Consider the following 25,240-nt stretch of genomic DNA (forward strand, 5'->3'; position numbering starts at 1 on the left):
TTCAGGGCCTCCCCTGGTGGCGCAGCACGTTGAGCGCTGCCCTGTGAAGCTGTCCGCAGCCTCTGCAGTGCCAGTTTGATTCTGGCTGGCCGGCGAGGGTCCCACATGCCGCAGCAGACCTCTGCTGCTCCCCTCAGCAGTATATTTCGTCAGTCTGCCTGTTCTGTTCCCCGCTCTGTCTCTGGTAAACCCTCTCACATATCTGGCCTGTACCCCAGTTCTTGTATAAGTAAAAAAATCTTTAAAAAAAAAAAAAACTCAGTGGTTCAGTAGAGGAAAATTATTTCTCAGTTGCTAAATTCTAAAATTGAAAAACATTCATGGGTAGCTCTCTTCCAACAGAGTTCAGGGACCCAGACTTCTTCCATCTGTGGGTTTACCACCTTCAAGTCTTGTCTTCTGAGGTGAAAGGGTAGAAACACACTGAATTCCTTGGAAGGTTTTTATGGGTCAGGCCTGAGAGTGACCAACTCACTGCTTTGCTAATATCCCACTGACCAGAACTCAGTTATTTGGTTACTCATATATGTGAGGGAAGCCAGGAAATAATATTCCTCCTAGGTACCCAGGAGAGGGAAGAAATAGGTTTGATGAGCTCATAGTGATCTATGCCACACATCTCCTCAAGTATTTCCACCAGTAGTTTCCAGAATGTTTTTAATATAGCACATAAGTCATTCTGTTTTTCTTTATTTCTTGGTTTGCAAAACTGGAATTCATTGAAGGTAAGATTTCTTCCTCCATATTTATAGCTTCCATAATCCGTACAGTCCTAATGTAATTCTGAATGAGCGCCTGAGTGTTTTGTGCAAAATAAAATATATTGTCGTTGTAGGTTCTAATCAAAGTCCATGCATGTGGCGTAAACCCAGTGGAGACATATATTCGCTCTGGGACTTACAGTAGAAAACCACTCTTACCCTATACTCCTGGTTCAGATGTGGCTGGGGTAATACAAGCTGTTGGAAATAATGTGTCTGCTTTTAAGGTATTACATTTTAAATTCTATTTGGCTTAATGCTTTTTCTTAAGATATTTTAAAATTAAAATGTGTTTATATTTCTTTCGAAAAGGCCCCACTACACAATTCCTACCACTTGGGGGACTCCTCTAGTCAAAAAAGAAGTTACTTTTTATCCAGAGGCCTTGCTTGCTTGCATTGTTGGGAATAAGTGCTAGGTAATTTCTGTATTTTCTTCCCCCAGAATTGAACTGTGATACTTTTGATTTAACAGAAATACATAAGGAAAGTCAACAAACAAGGAAATCACACTATTTTTTTTATTCTCAATTATATAAAAGCCAACATGGTTTTTTCTTCGCTATAAATTTACCTTCACAGAATAAAGAAAATGTTACTTCCTTTGAATAACAAGTAAAAGATGAAAAAGTAGAAGGTCACTATGTATTTTTAGAGCTCTGACTCAGACCAAGGTGATTGAGTCAATGAAAATGTTATGATCAAGGCTTTTGTTATATTCTAGAAGACATATGAAACACAGACAGTATATTCATGTCCTAGCATCCTTCTTCATAATTTCTTGACCTGCTCAACTTTGGCAGCACATTTGCCAAAATTGGACTGTGACAGAGAAGATTAACACACTCCACAGAGGAAGACAGATTCCTACAGCTTCCCACTCCTCAGCCCTTGGCAATCTGGCTTCTGCCCCCATGCTCCACTGAAATGATTCTTGCTAATGTCACTAATGGCCTCTATATTGCTGGAGTTAATGGGCCCTTTATGTCATTATCTCTCTTGACTTCTGTGTGACATTTGACACTCTCCTCCACTTACTTTTTCTTAAATAAAACTTTTTCCTCAGCTTCTATGACATCATTTTCTCCTGATCTCCTTCCCTCTTTTTCCCCTCTCTGGGCATCCTTTTTCAAGCCTCTTTTTCTCTGTATGCTCCTTAAATCTTGGTGTTGCCCAGGGCTCTCCATCCCTACTTAGACCTCTGCATTTTTTATTCTATTTGATCTTCTTTGCAATGATTTCATGCTCCTCCTTAACCCCCATTGTTATTTGTGATATCTTTAGCTTCGAATTTCTACTAAGCTTTGGACCTGCTGTTTAATATGAAGCCACTCGCCACATATGGCAATTTAAAGTTAAATGAAGTTAAAATAAATTTGCTACCTCAGTCATACTAGTGACATTTCAAATGCCAGTAGCCCCATGCTTCTTGTGGCTATCTGATTGAAGAGTGCAGATGGAAAAAACGTCTGTCAGCAAAGAGGTTGAGTTAGTGAGCACTGGACCCGCAAGGTCACCCTCTGGGAACCTTTTACTGTGTCTAAACTGAGCTTAGCTTTTCTCCATTCAGATCTGCTGCTATCTTCTGTGACAGTCTTGGTCACTTCTGGGTTTTGAGGCTTATCTCTTCATTCTCCCTCACTCTGCTCTCCCTGACTAGAAGGGTTTTCTCTCTTCTTATTCTCTCTCTCTCCCTCTCTCTCTCTCTCTCTTTCTCTCATTCATTTAGCTGAGATTATCTTACTTAGTCCCTTATCTGGATTTCCATAAAAGACAGTAATTTTCTAAATATAATTCTGATTGTTTAACAACTTCGTTTGGATTCTTATATTAATTCCTTGCAGATTTCTGGTTATTATTGGAACTGCCAGTATTCTGAATGGGGACTCTTTTATGTTCTCTTTCCCACCTGTCTTTCTATTCTTACCTCCCATTACGTCTCATCCTGTAGTTTATTCTTTAGTCATGAACTGTTTGTTCTTCTCTGCCTATTCTATGTTCTTTCATCACTGTGTCTTTGTTCATATTGGTGGTTCTGCTTGGCAGAAATATATGGAAACTTATAAACATGGGTTCCAGGAATTTTACACTCCAGCTTTAATTTATTTTCATTTTATCCCCTGAGACATTACATCTGTACATGAGCCTGCTTATTAATTGGAATATATGCTGGTGTGTTTCTCAGCATTGAGTCCTGCCATTGTCCCTTTTATTCATTTATTTATTTTGTTTCCTTCACCCCTAATGTTTTCCACTTCTATTTTTCAAAATCTTGCCCTGCCTCACCTCAAATGTTAGCTTCTCCATGAATCTATTCTTTATTTCCTCACTATGGAAGTAACTTTCTTATACGTATTTTAGATGATGCGTCATGCTTGCCTGTTTCATAATTATTTCTGTCCTTTACTTCTCTCTCTTCCTAGACTTTAAGATACTTAAGTTTAAGGGATTGTCTTCCTCTTGAAAGCTCTCACAGAATTCTAAGTAATGCTTTCCATATAGCAAGTTCTTAGTAAATGTTGAATTATATTGAAATTAATCTAACATGTTTGTAAGCTGTCAGAACAGGATTAATCGTAACGTAGCCATGCTTGATCATTTTCAGGAAACGAATTTGTCTTTCCTAGATGCTTCTTGAAATTTGTTCTATCTCTACCCCACTGCCTAGTGCTATTACTTTTTCAGATATCTTTATTGTAGTACAAATTTAAGTATACTGAGAGTTATTGCCTTAGTGTTTTACTTATTCCAGCAATTTTTGTTAAAGAGGGAGGAATTAGGGCAATTGTCTCTAGTGGGCTAATTTCCCTGTTGTGGTCAAGGTGGGCAGGTCTGCAATGCTGTGTCATACTTACCACACCTTCAGCTTTGCAGCTGCTTTTCAATACCTAGCACCATGCACATATTTATTGAGGGTTTATTCTTTTCTCACACTGTGATAAGTGAAGAAGCCTGTCCTGACTTACCCTGCTATCAGGAGACAGGTAGAGTTAGCTACTTTTTTTTGTATGACTGAAAAATGAGGGAAATGTCAGGGTGAGGAATTCTATAAATTTAGAGCAGGTGTTGGTGTGTTGAGAGTTTATGTTTTGTTGGTTTTTTTCTCCCAAGTATTTTGGACAAAAAATGATGTGTATTAAGGGCCATTTACTAAGTGATCTGAGAAAATTTCTAAACTTCTTTGCACCTCAATTTCCTCTTCTGTGTAGTGGGATTACTCTAAAGTGGAATGTTGAAAGAACTTACCTCACAGACTGTTGTAAAGATCAAATCATGTAAAAATGATATAGTTAACGCAGTGCCTAGCACAGAAAGCACTCAATAAAGATTAGTTGTTATCATCATATTATTCCAGAGGTTCTCTTTCCTCTTATTTGACCTATTTCACTTCATTTTTTTTCCTTAATCGTTCCCATTAATAAAAATTTAAAAATGCTCAGTATTTTCAAGTTATTTTTTATGAACCTCTAAGAAGTAGAAAATAGTATATAAATAAACACTTAATGCTTGTTATAAAGGTTGCACTATGAAGGATTGTGTCTATTTGGACACTATATTTTAACTCCTGATGCCTATATTAATTTGTTGCTTTCTCCAGAAAGGTGACAGAGTCTTCACGAGTGGCACACTCACCGGGGGCTATGCAGAGTATGCTGTCGCAGCAGACCACACCGTTTACACACTGCCAGAGAAGCTGGACTTTAAACAAGGGGCAGCCATCGGGGTCCCATATTTTACTGCTTATCGAGCTCTGTTTCACAGGTAACAACACACAGTGAATTTTACAGTCACAAAGAAGGGCAGTATTTATTGACTTCCTTCTTCTATCTGTCTATCCTCCTGCCTGTCATTTTTCATTACCATTTAGTTACTATCAAAGACTTGTGGATGGAAAGTGCTAATTTGGAAGATTTTTCCAGCCAGTAGGTATACAAAGAAGAACAAAATGCTATCTTTGTCTTCAAGATGCTCACAGCCTAATCAAGGATAGACATAAGAGTGCTTTTTATATATAATATGGAAAGTACAGTGACAGAGATGTGCATGGGGACTAAAGGGATCACAAGGGGCATGTCTGTGGTGATGAGGTGGGACAAGGTATAAGACTTAGATTATTTTAAAGTCATGGTTCAAAAATCTTGTTCTCTCTACTCATCGAAACTAATTGCCTCAATTTAAAAGTACAGGATGGGACCCTTTCCCAGATTCATTGGTCAGGGTTCATGCTGGGATCTGAGAGTCTGTAATCAGATTTCTGAGGCATTTGATAAGGATCCAAGGGAATTTGCTTGGACAGTGGTAGCTGGGAGAAGAAAGGGCATTCTAAACAATGGGAATAGCCTGGATTGTGAGGAAAAACATCCTGATGTCTGGGGAGAGCCATAACAATTAGTTTTGTTGGAGAGATTTTAAGGCTAAGGGTGGCAGAGAAAAAGGTTAGGACATGGTAATCTCTATAAATGCCAGCTGCCATTATTAAATAGATAGGTTTTTAGATTGTGAAAAGCTAGATTATAGAGCTCACACATTATTCTGTAAGGGATTAGGGACCATAAAATGTTTTATTCAAGAGCATGGTATTTGGTATTCAGAGCCCTTGCCTGCTATGTGGAGGATTGATTTGATGATTGGAATGGAGAAACAGATTGGGGGGTATTATGGGAGAATCCTCTAGAAAAAATGCTTATGGCCAAAGCAAGGGTTATTGGGTGGAGGAAAAAAAAGGTGAATCTGCTTAGAGCATAAAACCAGGAATAATTAGTGATTGTTTGCATGTGGAGAAAGGGAGAGATGCTTAAGAATTAACTTTCTAACTTAGGTAATGTTTATCTGTGACAAAGAAAGGGAAGAAAAAGTTTCAAAGGGAAACTGAGTTTAGGTTTGGACTTGAAGATGAGACATAATCCAACCGTCTGCTGGATGAAAGAATCTGAAACTTGAACCCTGGAGATATAAATTTGGGGCTATGAGATGGAGGAGAAAGTCAACAAGATGAAAGTGGTTGAAATTCTTCGGGTAGTGAATACAACAGTGGAGTGAGAATAGAACCCTGATGAGCATCATCATTTAGAGTATAGTCAGATGTAGGGGCAGAGTCCTAAGTATACCAGAAAGAGTATATCCCAAGGCCAAGAGGTGCTATAGTCTTGTTGTTGTTTATACATCTGTTAAGCTCATGGACTTTGGAGACAGGAAGAACTGAAATAGAGTCCTGTCTTCACCAAGTACTAGTTGTGTGACCTTGGGCAAGTTACTTCTCTGTCTCAGCTGAAGTTTACTGATTTGAAAAACAGATAATAGTATTTACTTTATAGGGATGTGGTGAGAATTAAGTGCTAATGCATGTAAAACTCTTAGTAGAGTCTGGCACAGAAAAAGTGCTTAATGAATCTTGATAGTGAAATACAAGTATATGAGAAAGAGAAAAAATTGTAAGAAAAATCTGACCAGCAGATACAGACCTGGAGGAGTTGCAGTTCTAGTTCAAAGGCAGTCTGCTGACAGGAATCCCTTCTTGCTCCAGGAATTGTCAGTCTTTGTTCAAACCTTCAGCTGCCTGGGTGAGACCTGTCCATATTATAGAAGGTAGTCTGCTGTACTTACAGTTCATGGATTTAAATTAAATATCAATCTTATCCAGAAAAACACTTTCATAGTGTTTTTGGATAGACATCCAGAGTCATGTTTGACCAAATATTTGGCACCATGACCCAGTCAGTTTGATACATAGAATTAATCACCACAAAGACTCTACACAGTTAGAATAATGACAGTAGGGGCTATTGGTGGGTGGATGCTGGGGTTGTGGGAGGGGAGACTTTGCTCGCTTTTTCTTCACTCACTCCAGTCCCAGAGGTTTAGGAGAATGTGCATTAATATTTGAGTGGCTGTTTTTAATGTTTAAAAGAAAATTTATTGAGAAGTATTTCATATCCTTAGTAAAACATTAGTAATTCTATCCCATTCATTTGTAATTCACTTTTTAAAATATCCAAGAGTTTTGGTAATAGTTACCTCAGTTTATTACTTCAAATTATCAGTATAACTCACTGTCCTCAATCTCCAAGCACAAATGTTGGAGAAAGCTTCATTTATTGCTCATAATTGCCATTTGTCAGCTGTTGGCACACAGCCTTAAGCGGAACTCTGGGTAACTGTGTTCTCACTCCTGGACTGAACATAATGTCTGCACGGTGTGGCCACCCCCTATTGTTCTAGTAAGTAAGAGATCCTCCCTGAGAGTCAGATCTGGATCACACAACAGCTGCTGGCTTATGACATTAGCACTTGTCCATCTGGGATGATAAAGCATCCCCTGTCTGCCTTGCTGTATGTTCCTTGTTTTCCGTATAATAGAAAAGTAGTATGAACCAGAAGTAAAAAGAATATGTCATTTCACCAGAGGATTTGGACATTCTAAGGGGCGACATGGGAACCTTTGTAACAGGATTTATTCTATTTCTTACACTCTTGCCTTTGCTGACTCGGCATTGCTTTCTGAAATGAGGGCTTAGAGGCTGGTATGACCTCGAGTTCAAAGGCAAGGAGAAATAAAAATGTTTTCTTACCCCTGCGAATAGTCTCCCTACTGTGTTTACTTGGGTATTACACTGGACTGCAAAGATGAGTGGACTCTAATAAACCTGTATTGAGCCACTTTCTGTGGGGGCATGTGGGAACAAATGAGGGGTTCCAGTTCTTGTAAGTTCAGCAGTTTCACTACCTATACATTCAAGGACTGCACCCTCTCAGAAGGTAACAGCGTGATGTGATCCCCGCGTCCCACACAATGTCTGGTGCATAATGGACTCCCAGTAAACATCTGTCGGATGAATGAATGAATTGAAGGTCTTCTTTTATCTGTAACTTTGAGGAACTGTTGTTTGATTTTGTGGAGCTAGGAGAGTATTTTGAGCTGTATATTAGGATGAGTTTCCTCTCTGGGCAGATGTTAGCTGAGCTGAGGGTAGAATTTCCTTAAGAATAATGACCAACATCTGAGCTTAATTAACTTCAAAGTAAGGTGATAAACCTATGCTTTCTTTTGCAGTGCCCATGTGAGAGCTGGAGAAAGTGTTCTGGTTCATGGGGCTAGTGGAGGAGTAAGTATTTTTTTTTTTTTAAGTTTATTTTGAAATGAGTATGTTTTTGCAAGTTTTGCACTGTATTTCTAGGTCATTTTTAAAATCCAAAATTGTAAATGTAGTCAAGGGTGCTTTTTCTCAGCATGTAGTGAAGCTTCTTTAAATTCTATATTCTAAAGATGATTCCTTGTCATTAGTTTAGTATTTCTTGGTTAATAAGTCCAATAGATCATCCATCAGAAATGCTTGTGTTAGGTTTTCCACCTGTGTTGGATGCGAACCAAGATAAACTAACTTTTCTTTTTTTCTTCAAATGGCATATATCATATTAGAATTTTAAACAGTTCTTTAAGGTTAATATTAATTCCATATTCCCTTAGATAAGAAAACTAAGGCTCATTAAAGCTGTACCTGTGTTGCCCCAGACAGCACTGCAAAGCCACACTGTGAATTCTCAGTCCTTTCGATCTCCTTTCCTCTGCTTACCCACTGAGCTTTGATGACATTCATGGAGTGCAGAGTGTACAGCTGTGTCCTTAACACCGCAACCCACAGCTTAAAATGCTAATGGACCGAGGTGGGGGTAGGGGAGGCAGAACTCAGAATTTATGAATTAAGCACATCAGTGAAATCACCCAACACAAGGCTGTCAAAAACCTCTTCAAGGAACGGCTGTCAATCTGCCTCTGAGGAGCTTAGAGGAAAAGTTAGAGCTCTAAGGTTGAAATTTAACAAGAAATCCACATGACCTCTATCCTGCATGTAGAGGCTTTAAAAATTTTGGAGACAAGATTTTCGCATTTTTAAAATAAAAAGCCTGGGGCTACATGGCTCACCTTGGGGAAGCCTGTTAACCCTTTCAAAGCACCATGCACTCTTCGAGTGGCTTGAAAGAAGTATCCTATTACATAGACATTGTCCCCAGAATAATGAGTGACATCCTTACAATATGAATTTACCTCTACAGGTAATACAGAAAATTCAGTTCATTGTGTTCTGTTAACTTTAGATAGATGAATCACAAGGTTTCACACTCAGCTTACTATGAATCTCAAATAGATGTCTTCAGAAGGATTTCACAGATCAGACTATTTACTAAGAAACACCAAGAGTGTCTTTATAAGACTTGAGAAAATATGATAGATATACCTTGTCAGATATTCACATTGTTTTGTTTCACCAAAGAGGCTATCTTTAGGTTAAATTAAATTTAACCCTAAATAACCAAAGGATCTGACAAACACATGCATTTATTTAAATTGCTTTAGCTTCAGAGAGCTAAAGGCTTGCTCTGTGTAGAAGGGAGAGATTTCAGTAGAAAGAAGAGAGAAGACTTTAAAGAAAATCTCTTTTTATTCCCTTTACTCTCTTGTACAAAGCCTGGATGCTTCACCACGATTTTCTTTTTAAGGCAAAATCCACACTGTTCTCCTAGCTGGCTGAGTTTGTTAAATCCTTGGCTGACTGGGACAGGCTGATGACCTGGTGGGAAGCGCTTCTGATCCTCCCTGCCCTATCAGAGGGAAACAGTACTGGCTTCTGACTTGCTTCTGTTCGTACTTTCTGTCCTCATTTAATTCAAATTCCTTTGGGATTATGTTGTATATTTAAAGTGGTGTGGAATTTATGAACATAGCTATTATTCATATGTGTTGGTGGGGAGTGCCCTATTTTAGGGTCAGCAAATACATAGGAAAAAAAAATAACTGACACATAATGGTATATAATCTATTGAAAGGGTATTGCTACAATAGTTGTTGAGAAGAATGAACAGTGCCTTTAAAATAGCAATTGAGGGCCCCAGTAAAGTAATGAGATCATACGGAAATGCATTTATGTTAAATTTTTTGTTTAAAATGTGGTTTTAGTATAGCCTGTTTTCTGATTTTTAATTGAAAATTAACGTAGCCAGAATCAGTTGTCTTTCATAGTGTATTATAATTCATGGAACGGAATGTCTCTCTCACTCTCTGAACAGTGAGTTCTATGTATACGTGTGTGTGTGTGTGTGTGTGTGTGTGTGTGTGTGTGTTTTAATTTATTTTGCCTTAACTCAGCTGTGTTCAGGCTCATCCCTCACATGTACCATACCATCTTTAAGATCTGTTTTAGGCCAGGGCGGGGGGTGGGGTGGGGGTCTATGATTCTGTTGCAATTTTAATTATCACTATTTTTCACTATAATATTTTTTATTATGTCTAATCAATATGATTTTACCTTCCTTTACAATCAGTAAGGGATGCTTGTGCTGTCATCCTTCCTTTCTTTAGATCATATCACTCTCTTGCTTAAACTTTCTAGTAAGTTCTCCATCATTCTTAAATGTAATCCAAAGCTTTTTCTCCAAATACTATGTGACTAGGCCTATCTGTGCCTCCCTGGCCTTGTCTTCTACTCTCTCCCACATACTCTGCCCTTGATGTTGTTTGTAGAGTTGCAGGGTCCTTGGATTCACTTTGGAAAGGTTTCACCAGAGCTCCCCTTTCAGCAGCACGCGGCGAGTTCCCCAGGCTGGTTTCTCCATGAGACAGAGATGTTAGTTATATTTAAAGAGGTTTATTAGGGAAAGGGACAGGTTTGCTGAAAGAGGCCTGCTTAGGTGCAGGCAGTCGGCCTTGACAGGTCAAGGGCAGGCAGGAAGCTGCTGCCCTGCAGAGGGAGAGAGTTGGTGGACAGAGGCACCTGCATAGTCACAGGTGGGCAGTGGGAGTGCTGCCCCGAGCCTGTGCAGAGACTGCACTGATATAGCCCTTTTCTCTTTGGGAGGGGTCACTCCTCCGTGGAGTGGCTGCTTGTTGCTGATGTTGGGTAACAGGCAAAACTAGAAAGGGACCAGAGATTTCAGGGTGGGCCCAATCTCCATATCTTTACCCTCAGGACTGTGCTGCACTCCCTATATGCCTTGTGATAAGGCACTGGTGCCTAAGGGTCATGACCTCTACAGCTGGGTTAATGGTCATGTTATTCCCCTGGACCCCCACCTCCTTGTGTGAGTCAGGTTTTAGTCTTGTGAGGCCTCCTTTCCAGTTTTTCTGTTCTTGTCCTCCATCACCCTCAAGCCAGATTCACCCTTTTTCAGTCCTTTAAACACCCCAAATTCATTCCCACTTCACCAGGTAAGTCATGACCATTTTGCCTACCACACTGTCCAGGGGGCTTTCCAGATCCTCATGTGGCTTGTCCTCCTTTTTTCGGGTATCATTTCCTCAGTGATATTTCCTGATGATCTAACTTCAGTCCCTGTCCCTAAATCTTTCTACCTAAGTGGGCTGTTTTATTTTTTCAAGGCACTTTTCATTTTCTGAATTTGCTTTATTCATTTATTTTATTATTATTGCTTTCATGTATTTGTCATCTTTCCCCTCCCATAGAAGGTCTTGGGGTCTCCCTTGTGGCATGGGGATAAAGTCACAGCACTATCACCGCTGTGGTCTGAGTTCAGTCCCCAGCCAGGGAGCTAACCCATATGGGACGGCAGTGTATTTCAGTAGATCTGCCTGTTCTGCTCCCCACTTTGTCTCTGGTGAATCCTCTCACCCCCCACACCTCTGGCCTACGCCCCAGTTCTTCTATGCATAAATGAATAAATAAATCTCTAAAAAAAAAAGGTAAGTTTCCTGCAAGAAGTACCATGTAAACATTCAATAAATGTTGATCATACAACTGGTACATTATAATTGCTCAAAAATGTTAGCTGTTGCTCTTCTCCCTTCATTTAGACGCAAAGTTCCTTAATAGTTGGGATTGGAACTAGAGCTTACTGTATACATTTAATGAATATTTGCAGGAATGCTAAGAATCTGAAAGTATTGAGTTACATTTTGTTTTTCAGGTTGGACTAGCAGCATGCCAAATTGCGAGAGCTTATGGCTTAAAGGTTTTGGGCACAGCTGGCACTGAGGAAGGACAAAAGATTGTTTTGCAGAATGGAGCCCATGAAGTGTTTAATCACAGAGAAGTTAATTATATTGATAAAATTAAGGTGAAATTATTATACAATTTTATAAAAGTAAAATTTCATTTCATGAAAGAATTATATTTTTAAAATTATTTTATCAACAGAAGTTGGCTTTCTTGAATGCCTCTGTGTATTTTTTATGCTTGTTTGTTTTAAAGGTTTATTTTTTTACAGTTACAAATTTTTTTTCTTATGGCAATACGGTTTTGTTAACTATGGTCCCCATGTTGTACATGATATCCCATGATTTATTTATTTTATACTTGGGTGTTTGTGTTTTTTAACCCTTTTCTAACATTTCAACCTCACCCTCTACCCCAACCATTTACCTCTGGCAACCACCAATCTGTTCTCTGTATTCATGAGTTCAGTTTTTGCTTTTTAGATTCCACATGTAAATGAGATTATATGATATGTCAGAGATGTCTCTCTCTGACATTTTTTTATCATAATGTTTTATTGCAAGATTTATTTTTTATGCCTGAAAAATATTCCTCAGTGTGTGTGTGTGTGGTTGTGTGTAACGTTTTCTTTAGTCATCCATTGGTGAACACTTAGGTTGCTTCCATATTTTGGATGTTGTAAATAATGCTGCAGTGAGCATGGTGGTGCATATTTCTTTTTGAATAATGTTATGTTTTCTACAGATAAATGTCCCAAAGTGAAATTGCTAGGTCATATGGTAGTTTTATTTTTAGTATTTTGAGGAACCGCCATACTGTTTTCCAAAGTGGCTGCACCACTTTACATTCTCACCAACAGTACACAAGTGTTCCCTTTTTTCCACATCCTCCCAACACCTGTTACCTATTGTCATTTTGATTAATAGCCATTCTAGTAGGTGTGAGGTGGTATCTTATTTGCTTTTCATTAGTGATGTTGATCACTTTTTCACTTAATCCTGAGCCATCTGCATATCTTTTTAAGAAAATCTATTTAGATCCATTTTTTAAAATTGGATCGCTTGGCTTTTTGCTATTGAGTTGTCTGAGTTTTTTATATATCTTTGTGTATGACTCCTTATCAAAATTATGATTTGCAAATATTTTCTCCCATTGTATAGTTTGCTTTATCATTTTTTTGTTTTATTTTGCTGTGTGGAAGCTTTTTAGTTTCATTGTATTCACACTTGTTTATTTTTCTGCCTTTGCTTTTGGTGTCAAATCTAAAAAGTCATTGCTAAGACCAGTATCAAAGAGCCTACTGCTTACATTTTATGTTAAAGATTTTATGGTTTTAGATTTTGCACTAAAATCTTTGATTCATTTGTGCTGATTTTGTGTAAGGTGTAAGATAATGGCCCAGTTTCATCCTTTCATATGTAACTGTTGAGCCCTACCTATCTTTCTGTCTATCTATATATCTATCTTTCTACTTTTTAAAAGGATAGGTTTATTAGAAAAAGGAGAAAGAAAAAGAGAGGCACCTGCACAGTCATAGGCAGGTGGGGATGGGTGGGGGGCTGCTGTCCAGCACTATATACTGTAAAGACTGTCCTTTCTCCATTATATATTCTCGGATTCTTTGTTGTAAATTAATTGATCATATATGTGTGGGCTCTTTAATCTAGTCCACTGATCTGTAAGTCTGTTTTTATGCCAATTGGTATACTGTTTCTGATCACTATAGCTCTGTAATGTAGTTTGACGTTGGGGAGCATGTTGCCTCAGCTTTGTTTTTTTTTTTTTTTTTTTTTTTTTTTATAAATTTTATTGTTATATTCCCCATACAATTGCCGCCCCCCATTCTGACCCCAATCCCTCCCCTCCCGCCCCCGCCCCCCTAAAAGTGTCTCTGGTTCATAGTTTTTTGTTGATTTTGATTTTCACTTTCTTATAGTTTTTCATTTTCCTGGTCCATTATTTAAGTTTTCTAGATTCCTGCTATGAGTGAGACCATCCGGTATTTTTCTTTTTCTTTTTGGCTTATTTCGCTGAGCATGATCCCTTCCAGCGCCATCCATGTTGCAGCAAATTGCATGTGTTTATCTTTTTTGAATGCTGAGTAATATTCCATGGTATATATGTACCACATCTTCTTGATCCAGTCATCTATTTTTGGGCATTTGGGTTGTTTCCAAAGCTTAGCTATTGTAAACAGTGCTGCTATAAACATAGGGGTGCAGGTGTTCTTTGGAATTGATGTTTCTGTGTCCTTTGGGTAAATACCTAGGAGTGGAATTGCTGGGTCATATGGAAGCTCTATGTTTAGTAGGTCCAGAAATCTCCACACAGCTTTCCACAGTGGTTGGACCAGTTTGCACTCCCACCAACAGTGCAGAAGAGTTCCTTTTTCTCCACACCCTCGCCAACATTTGTTGTTGCTAGTTTTTTTAATATGTGCCATTCTCACTGGTGTAAGATGGTATCTCATGGTAGTTTTGATTTGCATTTCCCTGATGACAAGTGATGTTGAACATTTTTTCATATGCCTGTTGGCCATTTGCATTTCCTCTTCAGAGAAGTTTCTTTTAAGCTCTTCTGCCCATTTTTTGACTGGATTATTTTCTTTGTTGTTGTTGAGTCTCATCAGCTCTTTGCAGATTTTTGTGATCAGTCCTTTATCATTAGTGTTGGGTGCAAAAATGTTCTCCCAGTTGGTGGGGTTTCTCTTTGTTTTTGTTATTGTCTCTTTTGCTGTGCAAAAGCTCTTTAATTTGATATAGTCCCAGCTGTTTATCTTTGCCTTCACTATCACTGCTTTGGGTGATGTGTCTGTAAAGATGTCTTTGATGTGCAAATCACGTAGTGTTTCGCCTATATTTCCTTCTATATATTTTATGGTTTCAGGTCTTATGTCTAGTTCTTTAATCCATTTTGAGTTGATTTTTGTGTATGGTGTGAGGTGGTGGTCAAGCTTCATTCTTTTGCATGTAGCGACCCAGTTTTCCCAGCACCATTTATTGAACAAACTTTCTTTGCTCCAATGCATAGTCTTTGCTCCTTTGTCAAAGATTAGTTGACCATAAATCTGTGGGTTTATTTCTGGATTTTCTATTCGATTCCATTGGTCTGTATGTCTGTTCTTGTTCCAATACCATGCAGTTTTGATGATTATGGCTTTGTAGTATAGTTTGAAGTCTGGGAGTCTGATGCCTCCATTCCCTTCTTTTTTTTTCAGGAGAGCTTTGGCTATTCGGGGTTTTTTGTGATTCCATATGAATTTCATCAATAATTTTTCTATTTCTTTGAAGAATGACATTGAAATTTTGATTGGAATAGCATTGAATCTGTATATTGCTTTTGGAAGGATGGCCATTTTAATAATGTTTATTATTCCAATCCATGAGCAGGGGATGTCTCTCCATTTCTTTGTGTCTTCTTCTATTTCTTTTAACAGTGTTTTATAGTTTTCTTTGTATAGGTCCTTTACCTCTTTTGTTAGATTTATTCCCAAATATTTGATTTTTTTTGTTTCAATAACAAAAGGGATGGTCTTTTCGATTTCTTCTTCTTCAGATTTATTGTTTGTGTATAGGAAGGCTACTGACTTTTGCGTGTTGATTTTGTATCCTGCCACTTTACTGAACTGATTGATGAGTTGAATTAGCTTTTCTGTGGAGTTTTTGGGGTTCTCTATGTATAATATCATATCGTCTGCAAATAGTGATAGTTTGACTTCTTCTTTTCCTATTTGGATTCCTTGGATGTCTTTCTCTTGTCTTATTGCCCTGGCTAGGACTTCCAGTATTATATTGAAAAGCAATGGTGAGAGTGGACATCCTTGTCTTGTTCCAGATCTTAATGGAATTGCTTTCAGCTTTTCACCATTGAGAATGATACTGGCTGTTGGCTTGTCATAGATGGCCTTTATGATGTTGAGGTATGTTCCTTGTATCCCAAGAACTTCAAGGGCTTTTATCATGAATGGGTGTTGCACTTTGTCGAAAGCTTTCTCAGCATCTATTGATATTATCATATGGTTTTTATATTTCTTTTTGTTGATGTGTTGGATAACGTTGATTGATTTTCGGATGTTAAACCATCCTTGTGCCCCTGGAATGAATCCAACTTGGTCGTGGTGAATTATCTTATGGATACATTGTTGGATTCTGATAGCTAAAATTTTATTGAGGATTTTTGCATCAGTGTTCATTAGGGAGATTGGCCTGTAGTTTTCCTTTTTTGTGTTGTCCTTGTTCGGTTTTGGTATTAGTGTAATGTTGGCTTCATAGAACGTGTTTGGTATTGTCCCTTCCTTCTCAATTTTTTGGAAGAGTTTGTGAAGGATAGGCACTAATTCGTCTCTGAATGTTTGGTAGAATTCATTTGTAAATCCATCAGGTCCTGGGCTTTTGTTTTTGGGGAGGTTTTTGATTACCATTTCAATTTCGCTAATTGTAATTGGTCTGTTTAGGTGTTCTATTTCTTCTTTATCTAGCTTTGGGTGATTGTAGAGTTGTAGGAATTTGTCCATCTCCTCTAGATTGTTAAACTTGTTTCCATATAACTGTTCATAGTAGTTACTGATTATTCTTTTGATTTCTGCTGTGTCCGTTGTGATTTCTCCTCTTTCATTGATGATCCTGTTTATTTGTGCTTTCTCCCTTTTTTCCTTTGTGAGCCTGGCTAGGGGTTTGTCTATTTTATTGATTTTTTCAAAGAACCAGCTCTTGGTTTCATTGATCTTTTGGATTGTTTTTTTAGTTTCAATTTCATTTATTTCTGCTTTGGTTTTTATTATTTCTTTTCTTCTACTGGTTTTGGGGTTTTCTTGTTGTTCTTTTTCTAGATCTTTGAGCTTCGAGATTAGGTAAAAATATGGAACGCTTCACGAATTTGCGTGTCATCCTTGCGCAGGGGCCATGCTAATCTTCTCTGTATCGTTCCAATTTTAGTATATGTGCTGCCGAAGCGAGCACTCAGCTTTGTTTTTTTAAGATAGCTTTGGCTGTTTGGGGGTTTTTATTTAAAAAAGCAGAAATGGCTGTTTTTCAAACCATTATTTATGTCTTATTCATACGTATAAAATAAAAAATTAGCCCCTCCAGAGTCTTACAGCTATAAAAATTGATATTCTTTAATGTAAATTGCCAAAATTTGTAATTGTAGGGTGTTCTTAATATAATTTTTATTAGTGTAAATTCTTCATGGAAGGTGAGGTATCCATCGATTATAACCTGGATCTTTCTAGCCTAGGGAATAAAAGTTGTTAACTGGATGCTTTGGAGGAATAATCTCTACCTCATCCAGCAGTGAAAAAGCATTCATAGTTAGTTGTTACTTATATTCCATTGCTACAACAGAATCAAGCAGATTCTGAAATGCTCTCTTTGAACTATAGTAGCAATTTACTAAACATTGATTATTTTGCTAATTCTCAAACTACTTGCTCACAATGAGAAAGAATTAGAATTTTCCAGGTACCAATTACTATGTAAACTAGGTCATTACAAACTGAGGAAAAACATAAGTTTATTACCACTAAATCATCTTGTCAAAAAACTGAAGAAAGGCACTCCCTTATTGTATGTCTAGGAAGCCTAAAATCAATCATGTCTTCACTCCTGAGCTGTCGTCCAAGAGTACTTACAAAGATGAGAAACAGCCAGTTTTTATAAGAATATATTTTTGTCTTGCAATAATTGCTTTTTAAGGTCATGAAGTCCTGTAGTTTTATGTCTTCTACTATTCCTTTTGCCTAGGTCTCTTATTCTCTAAAAACATACTCTTAACCTTTTATCGCTCTTCTCTTTCATGACTCCTTTTCCACCAGATTTCTTGAAAAAGTGGTGAGCACCCTTCCTTACCTCCCATGCTGTTCCTTGCAGGTTGGCTTCCACCCCATTTCACAGTGCTGCTCAGTGGTCACTGGTGAGCTCCTAATTAGCAGTGTGCTGCTCGTTTCATCTTTCAACAACAGTTGACCACGACTGCATCTTCTGGAAACTGGGTCTCCTCATATTTCCCTGACTTCATTTTGAGTCTTCTTTCTCTTCATATTACTTTAATGTTGGCATTCCTTAGTTGTTTTTTTTTTTTTCCCTTAGTCTCTCATCTTCTTAGGCTCTAGGTCCTCATCCCCATCCATCTCATGTACCCTCTTGGCTTCATTTAGCACCCATGTTCGGATGATTTCCAGTGCTATCTCTGGCCTGAGTTCTGCTCCTCCCTGCCACCAGCTGCTGGACAGTGCTATTCATTTGATTACCTAAGGCAGAAACCTGGAGTTCATTTTGTATTCCTATGTTTTAATTACCATTCTCCCTTCCAGATGAGGCTGGTCACTTCCTTCTGTCAGTTTCACCTCTGACATGCCTTTCAAATATCTTTTTCGCTGTTTTCTTCACTATGATGATGGTATAGTCCTCGTCGTTCCTTTCTCATAATTGAATGAATATCCTCTTCTGTTTTCTCTACTGCATCAAGAATTATTTGGATCTCTTTTAAAAAGTCTCCAGAAATACTAAAACAGGAGCTCTAAGAGAACAGAAATTTTCGCGTTTCTTATTTCCTGCTGGACTATCTTTGCATAAAATGGTGTCTGGTGTATGAATTATTTTTTTTTTTTTTTTTTTTTATAGAGGCATGTTTTTTTATTTATTTATTTGTTTGTTCGTTCGTTTTGTTTATACATGCACTGGGTACAGTCAGAAGCGCGGGAGGGTGAGAGAATTCACCAGAGCCAGAGCAGGGAGCAGAGCAGGCAGAAGGACCGAAGTACACTGCTGAGGGGAGCAGCGGGCGGCAGGAGAGGTCTGCGCGCCATGTGGGACCCTCCTCCAGTGGCCGGGGAGCAGCCGGGGATCGAACCGGCGCCGCAGAGGTCGCCGGCAGCTTTGCAACCCAGCGCTCAACCGCTGCGCCACCGGGGAGGCCCTGGTGTATGAATTATTTAATGAAAAAATTAATGTCCCCCCAAAGTCCAAATTCTTTAATATGGCATTTAATGTATTTTGCACAGTCTACCTGTTTACAGTCTCTTCTTACTTGTTCCTCTTCTCTGCCCCTCACCTTTCTAAATACATACTCCAGCTCTGCTGGGCTATTTTTAAATCCTGATTTGTACTCTCAGACCCTTACATCTTTGCTTTTTTTATTTCTTCCATACAGGCTGACTCTGCCTCATATTTAACCTCCCCTTACTGTGTTCCTTCCTTTCTGATAAGGAACTCCTAACCAGGTCATCAACTCTGTGGAGCTTTCTCTGGCTATTACAGTAATCAAAACTATATCTCTCTTTTGTACTCTAATAGACCATTATTTACTTATTTAGTATATCAAAGCTAACTGTTAACCATTTGGAACAAAACGGAATGCACACATGCAAAAATCCTGCCTATGACTTTTGGTTTATTTTTTAATAAAAATGGGAGGCCCCTTGAGGTTTTGGATTTTTGATTTGTTGTTTGTTTCTCTGCGAAAATACATTTTGAAGATAGGTAATTTTCAACTAAGGTAAAGTTATTTTATAGTCAAATTGAACTAAGTGTCTGAAAATTCTAGACAAATTTTATTTCATTATAGCATTTATTTAGTAGAAATCTATATATTTTAGATGTCTTGGCTTGCACCTTGGAATTACATCAACAATCTGTAACTCAGTCTTTTTAAAATTTGCATTAGCTTTAAAATTAACATTTTATGTCATCTGAAATATTTCTGTAATATATGGGACTGTGATAAGTTTTACAGTTTTTTTACTTGTTTTCTTACTCTGCATTCTTTTATATCATATAGAAATCTGTTGGTGAAAGTGGAATCAATGTAATTATTGAAATGTTAGCTAATGTAAATCTTAGTAAGGATTTGAATCTTCTGTCACGTGGAGGACGAGTAGTAGTAAGTGTTTCCTTTTTTTTTTTTGTTTTGAGCACTTTGAAGTTTTACCATAATTTAACTCTATTTTGCAATCATCTTTAACTGGAGAAAAACTGTTTCTCATAATAGGTTGTTGGTAGCAGAGGTCCTATTGAAATAACACCCCGGGATACCATGGCAAAGGAATCTAGCATAATTGGAGTTTCTCTCTATTCATCAACTAAGGTAGAGAAAAAGTGATTCTGGTTTTTGTAAGTAAACATGATATAATTTGCCTAGACAGACTGAAAATTTAAGTGGATGTTAAACTTAGTTTACAAACTGTTGGGTTAAGGATTCATTTCTAGATAACTAGGACAGCAATATAACTTATTTTCCAAGTTAGGACACTTTTGAGAGAGAAAGGAGATAGTAATTACTTTAATGCAATACATGTTTTGTAAACTGAGACTGTCTCAGACAAACTGGACTATGGTTACCCTATAAAGAGCTATTGTTCTATAACTTTGGACAAGCTGACAAAAGCCATATATTTGTAAGAAACTTTTTATGTTGTAAGTCATAGATTCTGAAATTGTTTAATGCGTCTGAAAACTAAGTGATGGTTTTCTCCTTAAGAGAAAATTAAAAACTTTTTTTTTTTTAATTTAGGAGGAATTTCAGCAATATGCTGCAGCCCTTCAAGCTGGAATGGAAATTGGTTGGTTGAGACCTGTGATAGGTTCTCAGTATCCATTGGAGAAGGTGGCCCAGGCTCATGAAAATATCATTTATGGCAGTGGGGCTACTGGAAAAATGATTCTTCTCTTACAGTGATGAATTCTTCCATGTATTTCCTGTGTGAATAGAAGTTTCTTACCCTAGTTTTTGTTGCATAATTTTTGCTTTACTTAGACTCGTTTGATTTAGTGAGTTTCTTATATTAAAGAAGACTTACTTTTAGAGATCATGGGCCTCGAAGTGCAATTTACTTTGTAGCTGGCAAAGTCTTTTATGCTTCCACTCTGAATTAAGGAGTCCTCATATTAGAAAATACATGTTTGTGGTCATTTGGCATTGGAGTGCATTACAGAAATTCTGAACTGACACTTGGTGATTGATTCCATACCTCTGACTAAAACATGGTAATTCAAAATAAGATAACTTGATTTCCAAGCCCATTTCTCCTTAGAAAGGTTTTTCAGTCTCTGATTAGCCCTCAACTGCATTGGAGTTTGAAGATTTTCTGGACTAAAAGAACCCCATTTCCAAGGTAATCTCACTTGGATCTAGAAGTCTCTTGGAAAAGCAAGAATAAGCAACTTTGAGAGAAATTTATAAGTTTTTATTTTCCAGCGTATTAGAACATTCACTGTGTTAGTGGTTGATGACCAGTGACTCATGTTTTGTAAAGAGAGCAGTCTTATATTTGGTACAATGTAGTACTGGAGACTAGGTGCTAGGTCTTTAAATAGATACTTCTTGATTGATTAGATTTTCAAACTGGACTGAGACTTACCTGATTATGTCATATATTTTTATTTAAATTAAACAACCAGATTTGATACATTAAGGATGATCTGCTTCTGCTTCATAATTTGGTAACCTGCAGGAAATCCTGTAGGAAATTAAAACCTTTGTTTACCTGGCTTATCTTTGTGTAGTACTTGCCTTACTTCATTTTTACATAGCTCCTCCTGATTACTTCCTAGTAGTGTTCTGTGCTGCAGGTCTTCATTTAAAACTAAATGAGCAGAGCAGATGATTACTTAGAATTCTTGCCATCAATATTATATCCAAGGAAGTGAGATTTCATTGTTTGTTTGTTCTTGTTTTTCTTCATATGAACATAGCCTCCTGTCTGTATTACATTGTATGGAGGTTTTGTTGAATGACAGCTTCTAATTTGAACATGAATTTCTACTTTAATAATGAGCGGAAAGTGCTGCTAACTTGTATAATTGAGGGGTGTCATTGATTTTTGGCTGTATGTTCTAAGGATGAGGTGTTTTGCTATTAGCATTTTCCCAGTTTATTCACTATTTCTTTTATAGGTCAGTCATCCTGGGAAATAGCATGTTGAAATAAGTGTTAAAAAAGTAGTGTTTTTAATCTAGACCAGCATTATCTGCATATCCTAAAAGGGAGGATTCCTTTGCATACAAAATGATAAAAAGAATAATTATTCTATAAGAGTCTCTTTAGTCTGTTTGCACATTTGCCTCATCTATAGACTAAGCGAAAGCATACTGATGACTTAACATCTTGCAACCCTTTGATACAGTTCACTTAATTTCAAAGGCAACACTAGCCAGGCTTTGTGCATTAACTACCATATTTATGACTGCATAGCTTTGGATATGTTTCCTGCATGAATCTCTGTGTAGATTTTAGTTCCATTCTTGTCCCAACTTAGAACCAACTAAATTCACTGCACTGTTGGTGCCAGTGGCTGGAAGGCTATTATACCGGAGCAGTGCCTGTCCCTATACAAATTAAAGAATAATCTATAGAATCAACAAACATTAGTTCATGTCTCAGCTCTCTGAACTTCTGTTCATTTGCTTTGACCTTAGAATCATATAATGTGTTAGAGATCAAGTGATTCAGGCACCCTAAGTCCAAGAAAGCCAAATGACTTGCCAAAGTTCACATGACCGGTAGATTCAAACTCAGCTGACATATTTTGGTAGGTTTTTGATTTAAAACCTGAATTTTTATTTCTGGCTTGCTGTAACTGGTTGCTGTAGGAGTTGAGCTATCTGCTTTCCAGCCTCACTTTACCTGAGACTCCTAGTTCCTTATCCTATTAATCATTTCACTTTGATGTCACTTATCACTTGATTTGACAATCTTTTATGAAAGGACTATCCTATTATCCTTTAGTTCAAAATATTTACTGATTATTTAGAGTTTGAGAAAGCCCTCTGGTGGAATTCTGTCAACCTGGAGTTGACAGAGCCAAGCAAAACATTTTAGAGTTGTGTATGAACACATACACAAACACACACACACACACAGCCACGTATGTGTAAATAAGGAATCTCATGCAATTTATATGGGCTGACAAGTTTACATTTATAGGGCAGATCAGCAGGACTTTTTATTTTTTAATTGCCGTGTTAAAGTAGAATTCGTTCTCTGGGAAACATCAGTTTTTGTTCTCAATTCCTTTGACCGAATAACCTCACCTGCACTAGAGGGTAACTACCTAAAGTCAATTGCTGACTCTTGGTAAGCACATAAACAAAACATGATGAGTTTATGTTGACACATAAAGCTGACCATCACAAGGGCTAATATGGAGACACAGATGAGGGGCAGTTAGCTTGGAATTTCCAATAACACATTTAATGTTTTTGATAAATTTGTTAGCTGCCTTTATCCTTAGTAACTTTGACCATAGAGGTACAAAATAACGTGGATGCTTTTGAAAGGGAAAAAAAAAATTGAGTAGCATTTTATAATGTCCATAGCTCAGCTTTATTGAGGCAAGAAATTCTATGTGTGCCAAGGGGTTAGCACAATTCACAGTATAAAGAACTTTTTTTCTGCACATGATACCTCCCAAGAGCAACAAAACCTATCAGATCACTTTGACCTGGCTCTCTCAGCCTCCTCAATCACATCTCACAGGCAGGAAAACACCTCAGCTCAAACCTTAATTCTCTTTTCAACACTAACATTTTTTAGTAGAGTAATTTTTTAAATGTCTTTTGAAAATTGTCATAAGACAATTTTACTAGTCCATAGGGTTTCAGGAATAGCTTATATTGTGGAAACTTCATTCAAGGAAAGAACTTAGGAAATGTTATATCATAGATATTTAAATTCATTTAGATCTGTGTCAGTGATTGCTGGGACAGTCCACGTATGTTCTGTAAGAACATAACCCATTGCATGTTAGAAATACTTTTTATGCCTGTGTTAAGCAAAGCCAGAGATTAACAGCCTCTGGTTTATCCTCAGCTCCAAATAAAAATACCAACAAAGACTTCCCAACAATATTGGGAATTAGAGACAAGAAGTCACCCTGTGCCAAATCCATGGGAATTTTTACTAATTCAGTGCCAGTCATTTGATTCATTGACCCAAATTAGTTGCAAAATAGGTAGGAAAAAGCCTCAACTCGGTTACTGCCATTAAGTCAGGACACACAAGCTACGTTACCTGGAAAAGCAGGCCCTGAGTTGATGAGAAATCCTCTGAGCTAGCAAGGTATTGTGCACACTCCTCAGCGTTCCTGTTTTTCACTGTCATCTTCATTTTAGAGACTATGGATTTTAATTTTTGGCACAGCTGTAGATCAGGAGAGAGGGGGCTTTGCATCCTTGGGTATACAGTCACTGCAGAGAAAGCCTCACAAATGGATAGAGAGAGGGATCCCTGGATTGCAGCATGTGCTGGAGAATGTACAGCACTGTGCAAAGAGTAGTTGTCTGATTTAGAGAAAGCCTATGATAAATTTAGGAACCTGAAAAAAGGGTTCTAAACTTCCTTGTGGAAAAGAGGACAAATATCCAAGACATTTCAGGAATAAAATGTGTTACAATGAGTCCCAGTACATATGAAATTTTTTCCCAAATTAGAGTTAATAGAGTTTAATTAGTCCACAAGTAACTAGATTGGTAGAACAAAATAAGTGTCTAGAAAAGTTTCTCACTATTGTGGGTAATTAAAAATGGTTTTACTGTTGGGGAAAATATTATTCAGTAAGTGAACTGGCTACCCACTTGGGAAAAAAAGGAAAACTGGAATCTGACTTCACATAAAATCTCAAAAACTTGTAGATGGTTCAAAAATTTAAATATAAAAAAAATTAAAGTCATGGTTGAAATTCTTACAGTCTTGAGAGGTGAAAAGCTGTTACCATTATTCAAAAGGTCAAACTAGTCATGAATCACTTAATGTTTTGGTCAATGACAGACAGCGTCCTTGAGGGATCCTAACAGGCTCTAACTGCAGCCTAGGTGTGTAGTGCCTGTTCCAGCTGGGTTTGTGTAATTACAGTCTAAGATGTCTGAACAAGGATGAAATATCCTAACATGCATTTATCAGAATAATATCCCTGTTGTTAAGTGATGTGCGACTATGTAAAATAAAGAGCCAAGTAGAAAAAGACATAAAAACAACAAAATAAAAAATAATATAAAAATATTAATAATTTTAAATTATTAAATTAGCAAATGACAAGAGATGGACATGAACCAATAGTCCATACTAGAATAGAATGTATATAGCCAGAAAACTTATGGAAGGAATTGTTTGACCTTATTAATGCCCAGGAGATGAGCATTCGTGGAGCATGACTTTTTGGAATTTGACATTGTTTCTGTTTTGGAAAGCAGATAGGCTGTCTTTTAAGTTTAAAATATGGATTCCCCTTTGATCGATTCATTGAATTTCTGGAATTTATCCTAAAAAATGGACATTATGCAGAGAAATATATCAAAATTGTTTTTATTGCAGCATTGCTTATCAACAAACTATTGGAAGCAACCTAAATTCCCACCGAGTGATTAAACATTAATTCATTCAGTATATTAATAAATTATAGGAGAATTTTGTTATATTAGTAAATTAATGAATATGTTCACTATACAGTAATATAGGGAGGCTATTATAACCAGGTAATCAGTAGTTACTAATATAAGTCTTTGTTCAAGGCATAGTATTAAGAATATAATATTGAAAAATC

General features: G+C 37.4%; 1 protein-coding gene and 1 non-coding gene across 2 annotated transcripts in view; one reads left to right on the top strand and one right to left on the bottom strand.

Annotated features, from left to right (window-relative positions):
• The window catches only part of CRYZ (crystallin zeta), a 33,834-nt gene extending 9,168 nt beyond the window's left edge, over positions 1-24,666 (top strand). The window contains exons 3-9 of the mRNA XM_037498547.2: positions 836-988; positions 4,359-4,522; positions 7,812-7,863; positions 11,678-11,827; positions 19,483-19,584; positions 19,693-19,788; positions 20,215-24,666. Coding sequence (XP_037354444.1) covers positions 836-988; positions 4,359-4,522; positions 7,812-7,863; positions 11,678-11,827; positions 19,483-19,584; positions 19,693-19,788; positions 20,215-20,379 — 882 coding nt within the window. The 3' untranslated portion in view covers positions 20,380-24,666. The remainder of the gene's footprint in view (positions 1-835; positions 989-4,358; positions 4,523-7,811; positions 7,864-11,677; positions 11,828-19,482; positions 19,585-19,692; positions 19,789-20,214) is intronic.
• On the bottom strand, positions 16,558-16,664 carry LOC119237400 (U6 spliceosomal RNA). The gene has a single exon (XR_005123325.1). It is a non-coding gene; the product is annotated as a U6 spliceosomal RNA (small nuclear RNA).
• Positions 24,667-25,240: the final 574 nt, after the last annotated feature.

The sequence above is a fragment of the Talpa occidentalis genome, unplaced genomic scaffold, assembly GCF_014898055.3.
Source record: "Talpa occidentalis isolate TD23 unplaced genomic scaffold, MPIMG_talOcc4v2.1 talOcc4.9, whole genome shotgun sequence".
Classification (NCBI taxonomy): Eukaryota; Metazoa; Chordata; class Mammalia; order Eulipotyphla; family Talpidae; genus Talpa; species Talpa occidentalis.